The 18,187-nt window shown below is 38.6% G+C and overlaps 1 protein-coding gene across 2 annotated transcripts; it reads right to left on the bottom strand.

The window, feature by feature from the left end:
- Positions 1-447: 447 nt before the first annotated feature.
- Positions 448-17,834, bottom strand: LOC148844605 (uncharacterized). Of its 2 annotated transcripts, XM_088955089.1 has the most exons (8): positions 16,979-17,834; positions 16,764-16,901; positions 16,625-16,675; positions 16,060-16,111; positions 15,927-15,985; positions 15,741-15,786; positions 4,123-4,285; positions 448-671 (listed from the first exon to the last, which is right to left on the bottom strand). In XM_088955089.1, exons 2-7 carry the CDS (start codon positions 16,887-16,889, stop codon positions 4,152-4,154), a joined length of 468 nt encoding a protein of 155 aa, XP_088811215.1. In that variant the 5' UTR covers positions 16,890-16,901; positions 16,979-17,834; the 3' UTR covers positions 448-671; positions 4,123-4,151. The 2 variants fall into 2 exon arrangements, with proteins under 2 accessions (XP_088811215.1, XP_088811213.1); XM_088955087.1 differs by lacking the exon at positions 448-671 and having other exon boundaries at positions 3,985-4,285.
- Between the last annotated feature and the right edge of the window lie 353 nt (positions 17,835-18,187).

Below are 18,187 nucleotides of genomic sequence, written 5' to 3'. Positions count from 1 at the left end.
AATTTGCTACATCGTAACCCACCGCCAAAGTTGTATTAGGTGTGCTTTATAGCGTCTTACATTCAGATAATCCTTTATAGTTTGGTCTAACTCCAAGCTCAGGGAGTCAGGGCTCATACGCCACCTCAACAACAACGCAAATGGTTCTCTCACAAATGCAAATGGTCATAAGGCTTACTGTGATAGGGCTAATCTGGATTCGGTTTATACCAATCGAAGATGTCTTTATTTCTTGAAAGCCAAACCATGCAATTAATATGCTTTGTGAGTGACTACAAATAGAACAGAAAGAATACCTAGAAGATTAAAAAATAATAAAAAATCCAGGCCCTGTTATACCTGTAATATTTCTATTTGATATTTTTAGTTTTTTACTATGAAAATTGTTTGGACGAAAATTTTTCAAAAACATACTTTTTGAAAAATTATTCTATAAGATTTGGAAAATTAAAGCAAGTATCAAATACTTTATTTTTTATTGGCACAGTAATGGAGTGATAAAAAATAAATAAAATGAATAGAAAATTAATAAAATTTGTTGTGTTAAAAATGAAGATTACAACGAAAGATTAAATCTAAAAGAGAGGTGAAGAGAAATTCTCTTCCCCGAAACAACACTCTCCCAAGCAGCGATGTTTCTCTTAGAGACACTCGTCAAATACTTTCAGCATCTGATCAATCACCGAAAAAGCCATGAAACCAAATCCAAGATATAAATTATGTAAAATTCCAAAAAAAGAGAAAACATATAGATAATGTAAAATCCTAAAACCCAATGAACATTCTGTGGAGAGCCTTGAAGTCTCTCACATCCCTAAAAGCATCTCACAAAAATCAATATCACATATTTATCGACTAACTAATTTCACAAGAAAAAAACCTAAAAACACCTAAAATTGATAATTAATGACAATTCACATGTATTTCTCTCCTTTTATTCCCCCCCCCCCCCCCGGGCCCTTTTTCTGTTTTTTTTTTCTTAATATCCAGATATCTTTGACTTAAAAAAAACACTCGGTGTGTGTGGAGTGTGGGCTTCAAGCCACCACCCAATAATTTTCACCTCAATTTGAATTCCACTAAACCATAAAAAATGCTATGCCATCATCTTCTCCACTACCCCGATAGGGTGCATGAATCAGCTGTCTCATTGATCAAGTCTTAAATGATCTTCTAAAGAAATCTTTATATTGTTTCTTGAGTTCTCAACTGCATAAATGCTTTTTGTAGACCATTGTTCCTTCTCTTTAGATCAAACTTATTGTTTTTTACCAAACTTCTACATCTCAAATTTTATGGTAAAAAACTTTATTAGCCATTGCACTTGGGCATCATGCTTTGATTCCAGTTGTGCGTAAGCATCATCATTGGCTTGATGGGTCATAAGAAAAATAAAGAAAAAGAAAAAAGACAAAAAAACAAGGATTTTATGTTGATTTTAAAGATGCCTTAAGAATATGTTCATAGGAGAAAATGATATATCAAGCCCGAAAACCACTAACAAGGAAGATCTGCGGAGAACAGAGAAGTCTCATCAGCCTCACAAAAATCTGAAAAAAAAGAATTATGCCCACTTGCCTTACAATGGGGGACTTGAAAAAGAAACAGAAAATGACTACCAATGAAAGCTCATAATTACTCTCTCTCTCTCACCCCCCCCCCCCCCCGCATCTATAGGAGGACGGTTTACTCTACATGTGCTTAGCGTGGACCTCAACCCCAAGCCATGATTGGACTCGTTAAAAATATTTGATCTGTTCTATGCTCATATTGCTGACCCTTTTGGAATCTAAGGCTCAGTTTGAAAAGCGTACAGGTACAGATATGTACAATACAAATATATACAAAATTCAAGGTATATAATGTTGGTAGATAAAAATATACAGGGAATAATGTGTACTCCTTCAAAAACTATACTGAGAATAATGTTGGTAGATAAAAATATATAGGAGATTGGCATATAACTACAATCGAAGTATCAACTCCTACCAGGATAAAAATAAGGTGGAGACTTATTGAACATTTGGTGGCATCAAGGACTCTCCTAACAAGGTATGGAGGCATGCCAGAAGCCTGCTTGATAAGAGTCATAAGTCGGACCTGGTCACTCATAATTGTTGCGGTCACCTTTATTTGTAGATTCAACCATCCATGTTCTGTGTGAAGTACCACCCCCTGCTCTTGATTGTTGGGAGCTATGGAAAGGTGCACTAGAAGAAAGGAGGATTCATGGATGGAAGCTTGGATTAAAGAACTACCGCATCCATCCAAAAGTTTTCATAAACATGTTGAAACTGGCAATGTGACACGGAAATTGGGGAGAATCGGGTTCAAAGGTAAGAATGCTTATTATATGAGTAGCCCCAAGATGAGGTAGGTTTAAACTTTCAACTCAATGCGGGTGGAGGCACGGAGCATGGAGAGGAAATCAAGGTGAAAGTGCAGGTTGCAGAGTAAGCTATGACCGTGCAGACATAGCAAATTTTGCACATGCTCACTACTTACGCGAGATAAGGCCGGGCATTAATTGATGGCCTTGCTGCAGGACTTTGAGGAACAAGGTATTGATTGACGGTGGCTTCCTCATGTTAATTCAATGCGTGGAAAATAAGATCTGGTGTCCATGAATAGGGCAACCAATTACAAGAGGTGAGGAATTTCGAAATGGAAATGAAACAATATTCTTAGATAAGGGAATGAAATAGCTGTGTAGGTGTTCAAGACTGCTATCAGTCTTGATCACTAAGAAACTTCAGGTTCGAAGAGAAGAGAAAGTGAAGAAGAAAGAGGAGAAAGAGTGGTGAGAAAGCAGTAGAACACAGGCCTTGAGGAGAAGAACAGAATCTCAATATTCTGCTGTCGCCACTTCAATTTAATATTTATATGTTATGCTAATTACATGAAAGGACACATCTACCCTTGGTGTTTACATCATAACACAACAATATAAAACTGAAAAGTAAATAACAACTAGAATAACAGAATAATAGATTGACCATCAGCTATGACTAGATACATTCTACCCTACGGACAGAGTGGGACCACAGCTGTGGGGCCCACATCAGTGTTCTCTACAAGCTGATATGTTGACAAATCTAGCATGCGATTCCAAATGCAAACATGCAAGAATACAACAGAATTTTCCAGCTGGGAAAGCTTACCAGATCAAGCAGCTGTTTGTTTTGACAAGTTGGGGACTTCTAACAGAAGAGACCACAATGACAAAATATTAGCGTACTGTCATTTAGTTTTTCCATTAAAATGGACAATTGCAGTTGTCCAAGGCTATTCAATATTATCTTTGCTTTAGGAGAACGGCTGAGGCTGAGACTGGCTATTTGCTAATGGCTTAAGAAGCTGAACTGAATGACTTATTTCTTTATCTTTCAGTGAATAAGTTATTAAGTTGCCTGCTCCTTAGGTGGCATTTGGGTTGTCCGATGGGTCTCTGACTCGCCAAAAAAATATGTTATCATCAGTCGTAAGTTTCTTCTGTTTTATTTTTTTCCTTTTTACTTTAGCATCCTTCACTTCAGCAGTTCAGCTTACTTATTAAATTTGTTCTATAGATGGAAAAACATACTTTTTTACTTTTCTACTGATAGTCAATTGAAATAAAAGTTAATTCTGGAACGAACCAGATGCCCCCTGAATGTCTGAATGGCAATTTCTATAATACTGGAAAAGTATGGTACCTGAAAAACTTTGATCAATCAGAAATCCTCATGAATTTGTATCAATACCAGTTGATTGATTACCAATTGGATGGTACCGGTTGATTGGTTCAGTTTTTTAGGTACTTTACCTTTTTCAGTACCTCAGTTGGACTCCTATTTACAAAGTTGCAATGCCATAATTGTGCTAAAAAGTTGGTCTGTGAAAGAACACCTTGGGATGCCTATTATCAAGTCAAACTATTATGAATCATAGAATTCAGGAGATTTGGAATATGAATTTTGAGAAGGAAACAGACAAAGAGCAAGATGATTCAAACACGCTTGTGGAATTATCATGACCAACTGGATGCCAAACATCTTAACCAACAAGCCTCGTAAAGGTCAAACAAGAAATATGAGATAAAGAGATACGTTACAAAATCATAAGAGAACAGCCATTACATACATGTGCACCTGCAATGTATCATTTGATCTTTAATGTTGATCACTGGAAGAGATATGGCCCTTTTCAACATATCTGGTGAGGTGTGATATCGCATAGTGTGAAGCACTTGAGGCAGCATAGTAGGATGTCACTGAGAGCTGGGCAAACTTTGGAACTGCAAAACCTGCTCATTGAATACCGAAAACTTACAGTAGTTAGAAAAAGAAATATACAGTCTAATATCTACAATTACTGCTGCTGCTGCTACTACTATCTTGTCACAATAGCTACTTAACCATTATTTTATTTTCATTTATTTATTAATAGGCAAAAGGGGCACACTCTAACTGCCAAACTCTTGTGAAGATAAAACCCATTCAACTATGCCTTAAAGAGAAGGGGAAGACACACAAGTGAGATCCGCAAGACAGGAGAGAATCTGATAATAAAACTCCCAGACTTTGATATAAGATAAACCTACCCACACAAAGAAAAAAAAAATAATGGTGCAATGGAGAAGAATAGATTGAGTCCTGCTAAAAACACTTCAAAAAGTACTTTTGTCTTCAAAAGTTGAAGAAATTACAGAACAACATATAAAGAAACTTAAAATAATGAAAAACATGGACAAACAACATTAATTGTCAAGATAGCCTGACATAAGAGGCTATGCGTTGTCCCATTTAGTATACTGAGTCTTGGCATTTCTCCTCACCCATCTCACTCGGATTGACATGTTCTTTGATAGCTATTTAAATCTCCTTGATTCATTCCTCAACTGTCATGTCACCCCTTCCTCCTTCTGCAACCATTTTATCCCAGTTTTCGAGTCTCCCTCAATGATCCGTCTATTAATACCCAATTATTTTGCCTTTTCAACCCCATGTACTATACCCAGAAACTCTGACCTTGCCAAATCACCCTGTAACACAAGACAGGAGTATAGAACAATGATGTTTCCATCTTCACCTCTAATGGCCTCGCCATGCCTAAGGGGCCCAAATTACCCACACAACTCCCATCAAAGTTCAGCTTCTTCCAGCCATCTATTGGGAGAGACCATGTCTCAACAGATTTCTGTCTTGTAGATGAAGAGGCGGAAATAACACCCTAAGCCCTGAAAAAATCTTCAACCTTAAAAGCTAACAAAAGGGAAGGAGAAGACCACCTGGAACTAAAGAAGGAAGCAAACCAATTCCAAATAAAGCTAACAAAAGGGCAGGAGATAGAAGATGAAGTGCAGTCTCACCATTCAACTTACACAAGACACCAGTTGGGGGACAAACACCAATTTGGTCTTTTTCTTTGAAGTAGATCATAGGTAATTAATACAGCCATGAAACACTTCCCTACAAAAAGCACTAATTTTAGGGGGGACAGGAGAGTACCAAATTTCCTTAACTAGGAAAGAAGGACAAGAGGAGGTGGCTACCAAAGAGTGTAAGAAGGATTTACGAAAAAACAGCCCATCAGAATTAGGGCCCCAAACCCTAGAATCTGATCCACCTTCTCCCAAAAACACTGAATTCAGCAAGCCTAACAACTTGGACACACTAGGAAGTTCAAACACTCTAAGGTTCCTGTTAAAGCCAAAGTTCCAATTCAGCCCTGGAGGATGAGAATGATGACTTAGGAATTCAGAAATAAGCCTACCCTTGAACCTGGAATGATTAAAAAGAGAAGGGAATCTCTCACCCAAAGGGGCATCCCCAATCCACGCATCCTCCCAAAATCTGATTTTCTGACCAAAAGCCAAGTCATACCTGATATGATTTAGAAAGGTAGGAAGAAAATCATGGATGGCCTTCTAGGGAGAAGCCAAGGTAGCTCTACGGAGAGACATCCAGAATCTCATCCATTGCTTGACATGCCATGAATGCTTGCAACAACTTTGTGCCAATAATTTCTCATTTTCGTTGGAAACCTCCACAGCCATTTGCTAAGCAAAGCCTATTCAACTTAATATTACCAATTCCCAATCCCATTTCTTCCTTCAATTTCACCACCTTTCTCCATCTAACCAAATTGCCCTTCTTTTTTCCCTCCCGGCTCCCAAAGAAAATCCCTCATGATTTTTTTTTTCTATTTTCCTCACTTTCCCTTGTGGCATCCTAAACATTGACATGTAGTACATTCAGTGTTTTAAAAGCGCAAGGCGCAAAAAAGGTGCAGAGGTCAATTTGCGCCTGAGGCACAAGACGCAAGGCAAGGCACGAACCTTATTGAAGCAAGGCGCAAAAACAAAAAAAAAATGCTAAAAAATAAAAAAAAAATGTCAGAAAATTCAAAAAAATGCCAAAAAAAATCAAAAAATATTAAACATAATATTAATGAAAAAATATAAACTTAAATTTTAAAATAAATGTTTTAAAAAACCTATTATCTAAAATTAAAATACGTAAACATAAGATGTAAAACATATTCAAATGAGAATTTAAAAATAAAATCAAACATATAAAACATTGCCAAGCATGTAAAACCTCTAATCTCTTTTTTCACTCAATTGCAGACTTCAAGTTGCTAATGTAATGTAAAACATATTACATTCCTGATTCTACGAGCTGCATTTGTGCCATACCCCTCGAGGCAAGTCCAAACAAGTCCATGTTAGGTGTTAAGTTCTTAGTTCTCACACAAAAAATAATGGATTTATAATTTTAATTGCTTTTTAAGAAAAAAAGCGTCAAATTTTCAAAAGGCGCACGCCTGGGCTGAGGTGCATGGTGCACCAAGCGTGCACCTAGGACCTAGGTGAGGCACATACCCTAAAATGAGCCTCGCCTGTGCACCTAGGCGCGCCTTTTAAACCACTGAGTACATTGGAAGATTTGCAAGGGTAGACTTAATAAGAGTTATCCCCCCCCCCCCACCCCATCGAGATGTAGTTCCTTTTCCACCCAACTAAGTGCTTCTCAATCTTTTCCCCCACTAGAGACCAAAAATTTGCGGATATGAGATTATCACCTAGGGGTAAACCTAAATATTTCGTAGGCCACTCTCCTTTCTCACAACCTAGGGAATTTTCCATAAACCTAAAATCGTCCTTTTCAATGATTAGGAACATTGACCCCAAGTGACTGAAAATTCCATTGAAAGCATGATTAGGAACCATGTTTTCTCTCACTCCTTACACTTGCACTGTCGCAGTTAAGGAAAGGACAAAATTCAATGAAATCAATTGGTATTCCCTAAAACTAAAAAAAAGGAAAATAAGAACTTGATAATAAAGATCTCGGACCATATTTTCATTAGACAAACCTAAAGAAAAACTTCTTTCAGCAACTAAAATATGAAAAAACTGAAGGTATCTCCAAACACTGAAAAACAAATCTGATAATAGTATGAAAATGGGTGAACCAAGGGCAGTATTGGTAAAATTACTCCAGATATAGATAATGGTGGGAAGTGGAACATATATCACAGGTTCACAGCTCAAACACACAAGATGGCACCTGCAGTAGAAGAACTTTTAATTTAGCGTTAATCAAAAAGTACAATAAAGAGTAACCATCTTTTGTTTTAGCCGACTCCAGTTGGTCCAACTTTCAGGAAAACCCACTTTGCTCCAAACTAGACAGATTTCTTTTCAATGAAGGGTGGGAAAACCAATGGAGAGATTTGGTGGCTAGGGCTCTACCTAGTGTAACCTCTGATCATTGCCCTATCAAGTTAAGCCCGGAAATCTTAGGATCAAGACCTCGCCCTCTTAGATTTGAAAACATATGGTTAAATCACCCTGAATTTGTGCGGAAAGTGAAAGAGTGGTGGAGCGAAGACTTAAGAAAGGTCAAGTGGCAGGGAGTCAAATTTCATAAAAAACTGAGGTTGAGGTCCAAGATAAAAGAGTGGAATAACGACCATTTTGGCAGAACAGAGGAACAAAAGGCATCATTGATAGCTAGGGTTAAGGGGCTCAGTATTAAAGAATCTCAAGGAACTTTGGATGAGCAAGGAAGAGGGATGAGAAGAAAACTCAAGGTGGATTTGGATGAAGTTTTATTGAGAGGAGATATCTTGGAGGCAAAAGTCTAGACATAAATAGATAAAGGGGATGTGAATACTAAGTACTTTCATGCCTTAGCTAATGGAAGAAATAGAAAGAACTCTATGGCAAAGTTCAAAATTGAGGGTGAAGAGGTAACAAATCAAGAAGAAATTGTAGGGAGATTTGTGGATATTTTTTTTTAAATCCTCATTGAGAAAGCCTTTGAATAACATATCTAGGGTGGAAGGAGTTGAGTGGCAATGTGAGGAAAATGTCAGATGGTTGGAGAGAGATTTTGTGGAAGACGAAATAAAACAGGCAGTGTTCCTAATGGATAGATAAAAGCCCCTGACCTAGATGGTTTTACCATGGTATTTTATCAGGACTATTGGGATGTGGTGAAGGGAGACTTACTTGTGGTCGTTAGAGAGTTTGCAGAAATACATTTAGTGAGCCCAGGAGTCAATGCCACTTTGCTAGCCCTAATTCCGAAAAACATAGATGCGCAACACCCTAAGGATTTTATGCTGATTAGCTTGGTGACGAATATCTACAAAATCTTGGCTAAGGTTTCGTCTTTAAAGCTTAAAGCAGTAATACCTCCTCTAATAAGCCAAGCTCAAGGGGCTTTTGTGCAAAGGAGACAAATTTCTAATCAAATACTCATAGCCAATAAATGTGTGGAGGAAATGAGGAGATCAAGCTACCAAGATTTAGAAAAGACTTCTTGATTGAGGTCCTGAGGAAATTGTGTTTTGGTGATAGGTGGTGCAATTGGATGAAGGGTTGCATTAGTTCTGTTCATTTTTCAATTCTAGTAAATGGTGTGGTTAAGGACTTCTTTCCAACCTCTAGAGAATTAAGGCAAGGTGACCCCCTTTCCTCCTTTCTCTTTACCCTGACAGTAGATGTGTTCAGTAGGCTACTCTCAAAGGTAGATAGGGAAGAGGCAATTAGAGGTTGGAGGATAGGAAGAAATAGAGTCCCAGTGACCCATCTCCAATTTGCTGATGATATTATTATTTTTAGTGAGGGGATTGACCTAAGAAAAGAGAGGAATCTTAAAGATTTAATAAGTTACTTTGAAGGGGTCTCTGACTTGAAAATAAACTTGGACAAAAGCTGTGTGTTAGGGATTAACCTAGATGAAGGGTTTATTGAGTTTGTGGCTCAGTGCTTAAGTTGTCATTAGCTTCTTGGCCCTTGTCTTATCTTGGGCTTTCCCTAGGGGCTAACCTGAAAGAGAGATACATATCTCTAGGAGGTAGAGTAACTTTGCTTAAAGCCACTCTAGCTAATTTGTCAGTTTATTATCTTCTGTGTTTAGGATACCCTCTGGGGAGGAAAAGAAATTGGAGAAATTAATGAGGAACTTCCTTTGGGAGCCTAGGGAGGAGAAAAATGATCACTCAATAAGATGGGAGATAGTTTGTAGGAGAAAAGAAGAGGGTGGGTTGAGGATAGGGAACTTGGCTATAAAGAATGTAGCATTGTTAGGTAAGTGATTGTGGAGGTGGCCTTTGGAAAGAGAGAGGTTGTGGCATGACCACATGAGGTGATAGCTAGTATTGATGGCTGTCTGGAAAACAAATGGGATGCTAGAGTTTCTTGTTGGGATACTTTGACCACTCCTTGGAAAGCAATTTATAGTATCCTGCCCCTTTTTCTAAACTTTGTCAGGTATGATGCTTATTTAGGGAACTCTATTTTATTTTGGGAAGATGTTTGGGTAGGTAATTCAGCTCTCAAGGACATGTTCCCTTCACTATACTCCATCTCCTTGTTTAAGCATAAGCTTGTCTCCCACTTTCTTCCCTCCCCTTTCCCCCTCTACCTTTGAATTGGAATTTTGGCTTCCGTAGGGGTTTAAGAGATGCTGAACATGATGTTGTTTTGAAACTTCTTCATGTCCTAGATAGTGTTTGTTTGGATCCTCTAAAGCCAGATATGAGGATTTGGTCTCCCACCCCAAAGGATTCTTTACTTGTGCTTCATTCTTTAAGGCCCTTTGTTCTTCCCCTGTTCAAGGTGTTTGTCCAATTAAGGAGTTTTGGACTAGACCTATTCCCCCTAAAGTTATTTTGTTCTTTTGGGAAGTGTTTCATGGGAAAATTAATACTTTAGACTATTGTAGAAGAAAAAATCCTTTCATGTGCTTATCCCCTAATTGGTATTTTCTTTGCAAAGCCAATGGTGAGGATTGCTTCCACTTACTAATTTCCTGTTCTTTTGTTGTTATTATTTGGGATTGGATTTTTGCCTTGTTTGGATGTAGGTGGAACCGACCTTTATATGTAAGTCTGCTTTTTGATTTGTTGACCTTTGTATGGCCCACTAGAAGAGGGAGGACTATGTGGAAATGTATTAGAGCTACTGTACTTTGGACAATTTGGGAAGAAAGAAATGCAAGAATCTTTCATGAAAAAGAACAAAGTCTCTTACTTGTCAAGGAATGTATCCTAATAAGGGCAATTAACTTACTGAAAACCTTGGATTCTTTCTGTTGTGTTTCCTTGGATGACTTTTGGAGAAACTAGTCAGAAATGGCAAGTAGCTCCTCCAGGAAGATCATTGTAGATTGGACCCCGCCACCTGAAGATTGGGTTAAACTGAATTTTAATGGCAGTAGTGAAGGAAATCTTGGCCCCTTAGGCACAGGAGGGGTATTGGTCAAAAAAAAGGAGGGGTATTGAGAGATAAGGACATCAACATCTTAGCCTTATACTCTGGTCCAATGGGAATAGGAGACTCAGTCAAGGCTGAACTATTGGCAGCTCTACAAGGTATTCAGATAGCAAATCAAATAAGAGTGGAGCCTCTCCTAATTGAAGGAGATTCTAAGGTGGTTGTGGGCTGGTTAACGAACCCAAGCTCAGTAATTTGGTGATACAAGGATTTCCTAAAGGCAAGTTGGTTAACAAGCAACATGCATGTTAGTTCACGTTGGGTAAGAAGGTCAGAAAATGCTATGGCTGCTAGTCTCACTAAACAAGGGGTCTTGAGGGAACATCTGTACTGGGCAACCTTGTAATGATTTGATTATAGTGTACTGTGGTTTTTTACACTTTCTTTTACTTTCAAGAGAGGTCACACCTTGTTTCTCTCTTTGGGGTGTTGTAACTTTGTTTGCATATTGATAATGCAGTAACTTTTCTCAGTAGATGAGTTACAGATTTTTCAGTAGATGAGTTGCTAAGAAAGTGGAAGGAAATTGCAGAATCAGTCTCAGCTAAGAAGGTCTCAAGTTCTTGTTGGTACTCTCCACCTCACAAGTTTACTAAACTGAATTTTGATGGCAGCAGTATGGGCAACCCAGGGCCCTCCGGAATAGGGGGAGTTATAAGAGATGCAAAAGGGAATCTGTTAGCTATGTTTTCTGGTCCAACTGGGGTGGGAGACTCCTTGAGGGCTGAGATGCTAGCAGTTCTAGAAGGGGTACAAAGGGCTAAAGACATGAACATCAACAAACTGATCATAGAAGGATATTCTGAAATTGTGGTGAACTGACTAAAAGAGGACAACCCTAGGCTTTGGAATTACAACAATGAAAAGAGGAAATTTAAGTGGCTAACTAAGAAGCTTGAAGTTCAATGTACTTGTAAAGAGAAATGCAAATTCATTGGCAGATGGTCTAGCTAAGCAAGGGGTGAACAGAAACTCTATTTTTTGGGCTCAGTTGTAATTGCTCTTATATTTTGGGTGTATCTTGGCTGTATCTGAGAGTTAAGAGTTTTTAGCTCCCTTGCTCTGTAATTTTCTCAATTAATTAATAAAATGCTCTGTTATTGATAAAAAAGTAACTTTTCAATTATCAAAAAAAAAAACATTAAAGAGTAGAAAAGCAATAAAAGGAAAAGGAGGGGCTTAGAAAGGGAAGTCCCAAAAAATAGAAAAGAAAAAGAAAGAAATATCGAAGGGTGAAATCTTGACAAGTCAAAAGATAAAAGACCCCTATGCCAAAGAAGAACCCCAATTCAAAGAACCTATCCTCAAACCCACTCTACCAAGATGTTGATGTCCTTATCTCTCAATACCTCTGGACAAGTAGGAAATAACTTTAGGGAGGCTATGAGGCAGAGGAGGCTTTCAACTGTTGCAGTCAAGATTTGTCGGTTACTGAAGTGATAGTTCTACCTTCGTTGTTTTATTCTGTGAAATTCTCTCCAAATGGATAATAAGTTGTTCAAATTTTCATGTGTACCATTGCTAGTTCTTTCATTTGCATGCAATCTTTGAAATGGCTGTAGGTGCAGCCAATAAACATGTGAAGAACGGAAAAAAAATGGCTGTTAGGGATGTGCAAGTGAGTTCAAACGAGAGTTTGTTGGGGAGACTAAGATTGCTCAATGAGTTTGGGGGGTCGATTTGTTAACTCGGACCCAGACGAGGAACCTGTGAAGGAATGAGCAATTGCTGCTTGGAGGCCAAAGAGTTTCTTTTAAGTGAGGAAACTGAACGGGGTTTCTTCTTGTTCATCTTCAAAGATGAGGAAGCAGATGACATATACTGAGAACATAAACAACTTTGATCTCCTGACCTGAGGATTGGAAGATGGAATCCACCAGTAGGCACTCTCAGAGATTTAGGACCAACAAGCTTGGTTTGGATTAACATCTTCGGTATTCCTCTTCATGTATGGTGTTTTCAAACTTTTGAAGCAGTGGGAGAAGCCTATGGAGGACTCAGATTCGTTGATCCAAAGACAATTCCTGGAGGAATCTTGTCTGTGCTCGTATCTTGGTTGAAGTGGATGAGATCCATTTAGTGCCTTCTTCTTTGCTCTGCGGTCTGTGGGAGAGATTTATGATCTGAGGCTTGTGGTTGAAGGTTCTTATCAAAGGAGATGGATGGAGAACATTGGTTCGTGGGGGAAGATGAACGATGAAAACCTGCAGTCACTTGGTGTTGCAGATTGGAAGCCCAACAGTCAGACTGACTTGGAGGTAGCGATGGTTGAAGACAAGGGAAGTTTGGGAGTTTCAGGAATTGTTTCCCCCAAGGAGGTCAGTGATATGGGTCTCAACAAGTGTGGTGGTAGTTGGGAATCGAAGAGGTTTGGGTGTCCCAACCATGTGACATTCTGTTTCTTGCCTTGGGAACACTCTCCTTGGAAAGCTTCAGGGATGAGGTGCAATTGGGTCAGGTGGGGCACATGGATGGTCAAAAGGGTAAAGAGGCGGGTCTGGGAAGAGAAGGTGGATTGTGGCTTGAGTGGGTTTCAGCATTTTATGCATCGAATAACTAGGAAGGGAGGCTGAAACCAGTTGTCTAAGACTCTAAGTTACCAGTCGATAAAAGAAGAATTGTTTTTAAAAAGAGGAGAGTGTTGAAAATTAAACAAAAAAGGAGTGGGTCAAGGAGAGCTCGAGAGACAACGAAGAGGGCACGTAGATCCCTGAAGATGATGGGGAGAAGCTCATCAGTTCCAGTGATGATCATCGTAATGGTAAGTCTGGTTTGTCTTCAAGGATGCAGGATCAGGGCGAAAATACTTGGCCATCTCAAGATTCCAACCTTTCCTTGGTGGAACCACGTACAAGAGTTTCAGAAGAGGATGTAGAAGGGGTGAAGGTGGGGGTATAAGAGAAACATCTGATCAATTTTATGAAGAAAAAAGTTTCTGTTGCTATCCAAGAGGATGGCCCTATCGGAGATGTAGATGACAAGTCCATCTGTGAAGACAAGTTTTCAACTGAGATTCTTGCTTGTGTTGGGGAGACTGTAGTGGGTAAGCTGGGAGCCGATCTGGGTCGCAGAAGGAAGAGAGAGAAAAGATGTGAAGCTAATGAGGTTGGGTTGGGTCCTAAGAAGTCTCAGACTTCTAGCAAGATGCACACTATCCATGTAACTAAAGTTTTCTCTAGGTTGAAGCTTGGATTATTTGGATCTGGTCCCACACAAAAATTCAAGAAGGTCTACAAGAGAAAGGGTGGCAAGACGAAGGCGTCAGAGTCAGGTGATACTGGTGTGGGAGAACATTATTGTGGGGAGAGTTTGAAGAAAATTATCGTGGGGGAAGAAGAAGAGGTTTGAAATGAAGCAGATGATGGGAGATCAGATGTGCACGAGGAGGAGGATTAATGGAGGCTGTCACCTGTCTTTTCTCCCATTTTTGTTGTTTTGTCTTTGTTGTGGGGCTAGGTTGATGGGGGTGGTAGATGTTTGGTTATGAGGGAAGTCGTTTTTTGTGTTTTTATTTTAGGTTGTTCTGTTTTGAGTTTTGTGTAGGCTAGTTGCCTAGTGTCTTGTTGGTGACTGCTTGCCACCTCTCTTATGTATGTTTTTTCGTTTTTAATAAATTTTGTTTTATTTCTTTAATCATAAAAAAGAAATGTTGTAGAAGGTGGGGAAGGTGGTCAAAATTGCTTTCCAAGGGCTCTTCAAAGTAATACTTCTAGCAAGGCATGTATCCCACCCATTTGGGTGTATCCCGTGTATGCCTTTAATTACTGAATTCCACGGTGTCTCCTCTTTGGGGAACCTCCACAACCATTTTACCCAAAAAAGCCAAAATTTTTTCCTTTGCCCTCCCAATTCCTAAATCACTCTCCTCTTTAGCTTTAAACCCCCCCCCCCCCCATGAGATGGTCCTTTTTATCATTATCTAGGTCCTAGAAAAAGCCACTAATTATCTTTTCTATTCTTTGCACAATTTCACTGGGGCTTTAAACATTGATGAGTAATAGATTGGGATGTTGGACATGGTGGATTTAATTAAAGTCAGTCTTCCACCTTAGGAAAGGTAGTTCTTTTTCCAATTGTCCATCTTTTCAGTAAATCTTTCAACCACCACCTCCCAAGAAGATACATCTTGAGGGTTGTCTGCCCCCAGGAGGTAGCCCTAAGTATTTGATCAGCAACCATCTAATTCCACACCCTAAGGTTGCTGCACATTCCTCCAACTCTCTGTCCTTGATCTGAATACCCACCAAGCTGCATTTCGCCAGATTGATTCTCAAATCTGTGATTCTTTCCACAATCTCTAATATCCTCATTAGATTTCTCACATCTTGAATCGCCCTAAGTTCCCCAAAAATTCGTATCATCAGCAAATTGTAAATGTGTAATTACTTCCCACAATCAAGTGAGGCCAAGAATTTTGTAACATGGCTCCTTCAAAAGAAGGCCCACTGGATATCATATCATGATGCCAAGAATTTCACTAGCAAAAGGAATGAAATATAATTTTCCATATCCCGATCAAATGATGTGACCAAAAGAAAGTCCAAATAAGCATATCTAAACTGACAACTTGGCATCATAGGTTGACAAAATAAGAGATATCAAGAAATAACATGGAAAGGACATTAAGGTGCCAGATATTTGAGCTGATGAAAGGAAGTGGATATAGTTCCCACTGACCTGGGAGGCTGGGACCTAATACTGCCTTCTCTGTCCATTACCCCTCTCCCAAGTTTGCCCAGAAAAAAAAGAAAGAAAGAATAAGGAGTCTGATGCAAATATAATCCAACCCATTACCCCTCTCCCAAGTTTGCCCAGAAAAAAAAAAAAAAAAAAAGAAAGAATAAGGAGTCTGATACAAACATAATCCAAAACTTCGCAGGTTGAGGAAAATTTTTCCTATAACAAACTAATTTCTCAAGTGCCAATAAAAGAAAGTTAAAATGTTGCATTAAAATTGCAAGCATGGTACCTCCAAATGCAGCACTGGCAGCTGAAAATACAAGTAGAGGAGGAAGCTGTTGCAAAGAAGAGTAGAAGACACCATTAAGTTTGTTTACATGTAGTCAATACCACAAAAATAATAACAAGAGCACATTCTTAAGAGCATATATAAAGTTATAGTATTAAAATAGAAACAATGGATGAAAGAAAATACCCCAATAAGAAAAGGAAGCCACTTAGGCCCCTTCACATATTTCTGGACATATGGGATTCCTGAAATGAAATGAACGTAATTAAACACTCTTGAGAATTTATAAAGGTTTACAAAAAGAGAAAATTATTTCTACCTGTATTGAAACCATGAACTGCGCTAAGCATGGCACCGGCACCAGAACCAGCCTATTTGATAGATAGAACAACAGATAAATAAAATAGAAAAAAAAATGAAGCATAAAACATCTCGTTCTAAGTACTTGTATGTGCACATTTCTAGATAATAATAATAAAAATAACTCAACAGCAGATCAACCAGATAACCCCAAAAATCCACCCAACTCCTTACTTGGACTGTTCAAGCAACTCAGGATTTGTGATATTTTCCCGTCAATTGGCCATTCTTGGTTGACAGGAACATGAACCGAAAAACAGTCAACCAAATTTCTACAAACTGCTATTCCACATTTTCCATTCAACAACAAATGTATATTTCTCTTAACCACTGATCAGAAACAGCGTCATAGCAACTATATAGTAGTAAATGATATAAACCAAAATCCCCCTCTATCAAATCTTCAGTCTATCCAGTTCCACCTAGTTGCCTGCAAACCTCTTAAACTCATCTAATCATATAAACCATCAATTTCCCTATGCCGAATATGATGCTAATTAACAGAAAAAAAAACCAGAACATACCACCGCAGTTGCATCGTGTAAGACAGCAGTTATAGTCCACTCTCCGTTTTCCTGGTTCAATACGAATAAAGAATACAGATAAATTCTCTATACAGTAATTTCATCGAACAATTGAGCTGCAGCATGGTTTGGGCTTTACCGAATTAGGATTTAAGAGAGAGAGGCAACGAGGGCAGCGCGGGGAGCCGAGGCCGGGGTTTATGGTAGGGTCGTGGTACAGGTTACCAGACCTAAGTTTCTCTTCGTACACCTCTCGTGTTCCCATCACATCAAAATTCTACGAAAAAACTAAAATTAGACCAGCGAACCATGTATCTGATATCTTTGAGGGTTGTTCAGTCGTTTCTCGTTTACCGTTTAAAGGTACATGTGCAGATGGACCGGAGTTACTGGACACACAACCTGTGGAAAATTTGGCCGTCCCTTTGTCATTTATTAGATATTTAAGATACCGTTAAGTAAAATTGACCTATCTAGTTTGAATCGGTTTGGATTAGTTTTGTGAATGATTCTATTGGAATTATTTTAATTTGGATAAATTTCTTAAACTATTCTTATCGTTTAGCTAATTGATTAAGTCTACCTTACTATTTGAAAATTAACTAATGCTATCCCTATTGCTTTTGACATTTGACTAATTTTTACCCTTAGGGTTAAAGTCCATTAATATTCCATCAAAACTCATTCACACCTGATATTTTTTTTTAAATCCAATTTTACCCTTTACATTTTTCCCCTTTTTTTTTCTTGTTGGGTTCAAACACAGAATAATAAGACATGAGAATCAGCTCATGCTAAAAGGGGGGGTTTCATCAATTCGAGGATTCTCAGAGGAAACATGGCTTTGTCGGTTGTCGAGCATAGAGAGGGAGAGGAGTACAATAGAGGGGTTGATCCCAATGCAGAGTTGTTAACATCAGAACTCTATTTCTAAACCTCTCACCATGAAATTCAAATTCCATCCCATTTGAAAAACTAAATGCAAAACATTTCCATCGGCAATTCCATAATCCCGGACAAGACAATCATTCCACGCCAACTCCTTACCCCAAAAACTAGCGTCTACTTACAACAAAGCCTTTGGAGGTTTGTATCCTTAGCTTCATTGAGGCAATCGATTCAGGCTCCAATACATGCATGAGAATCAAAGAACTGGCAATTGTTAGGTAAATTAGTATAGATTCATCGGAGCAAGGACCTAACCGACCATGGAAATACCTAGGGAAAAATACACTCTTTATGAATCAGACTAAGAGCGACACCGGCAGTAGACATTTTTTATACAAATTTTTATGCCCTAATTTATGGTAAAATAGTTTAAATATTAGAATCCATCAACAATTTCTCACGATCCTTGCTGAAAAGTGCATCAGATGGAAAATGATTGATTTCCTTGAGGATGAAAAACCCTAAATCTAACAAAGAATGCAGGAGAAAAACATGTACAAAAGGGTATATGCTATTTTTGCCGGTGGTCTCTAAGTACCTATTGGATTTAGGGAAAGGCAGGACTTTCCACGGTTCCATCTCCAAATGGTTGACCGTCATGATTAACAAGAAACA

This window comes from Nelumbo lutea, chromosome 7 (assembly GCF_056320005.1).
Source record: "Nelumbo lutea isolate HS-2025 chromosome 7, American lotus-T2T, whole genome shotgun sequence".
Lineage (NCBI taxonomy): Eukaryota > Viridiplantae > Streptophyta > Magnoliopsida > Proteales > Nelumbonaceae > Nelumbo > Nelumbo lutea.
The sequence above is the reverse complement of the archived record's forward strand: the minus strand, read 5'-3'. Positions and strand labels throughout refer to the sequence as shown.

What these genes read in the sequence shown, in the direction of transcription:
- LOC148844605 (XM_088955089.1), bottom strand. Translation starts at nt 16,889, where the DNA reads ATGGGAACACGAGAGGTGTACGAAGAGAAACTTAGGTCTGGTAACCTG. An exon ending in CTCTCTTAAATCCTAATTCG is followed by an intron (nt 16,676 to 16,763) that starts GTAAAGCCCAAA and finishes GTATTGAACCAG; the next exon opens with GAAAACGGAGAGTGGACTAT. An exon ending in AGTTCATGGTTTCAATACAG is followed by an intron (nt 15,986 to 16,059) that starts GTAGAAATAATT and finishes ATTTCATTTCAG; the next exon opens with GAATCCCATATGTCCAGAAA.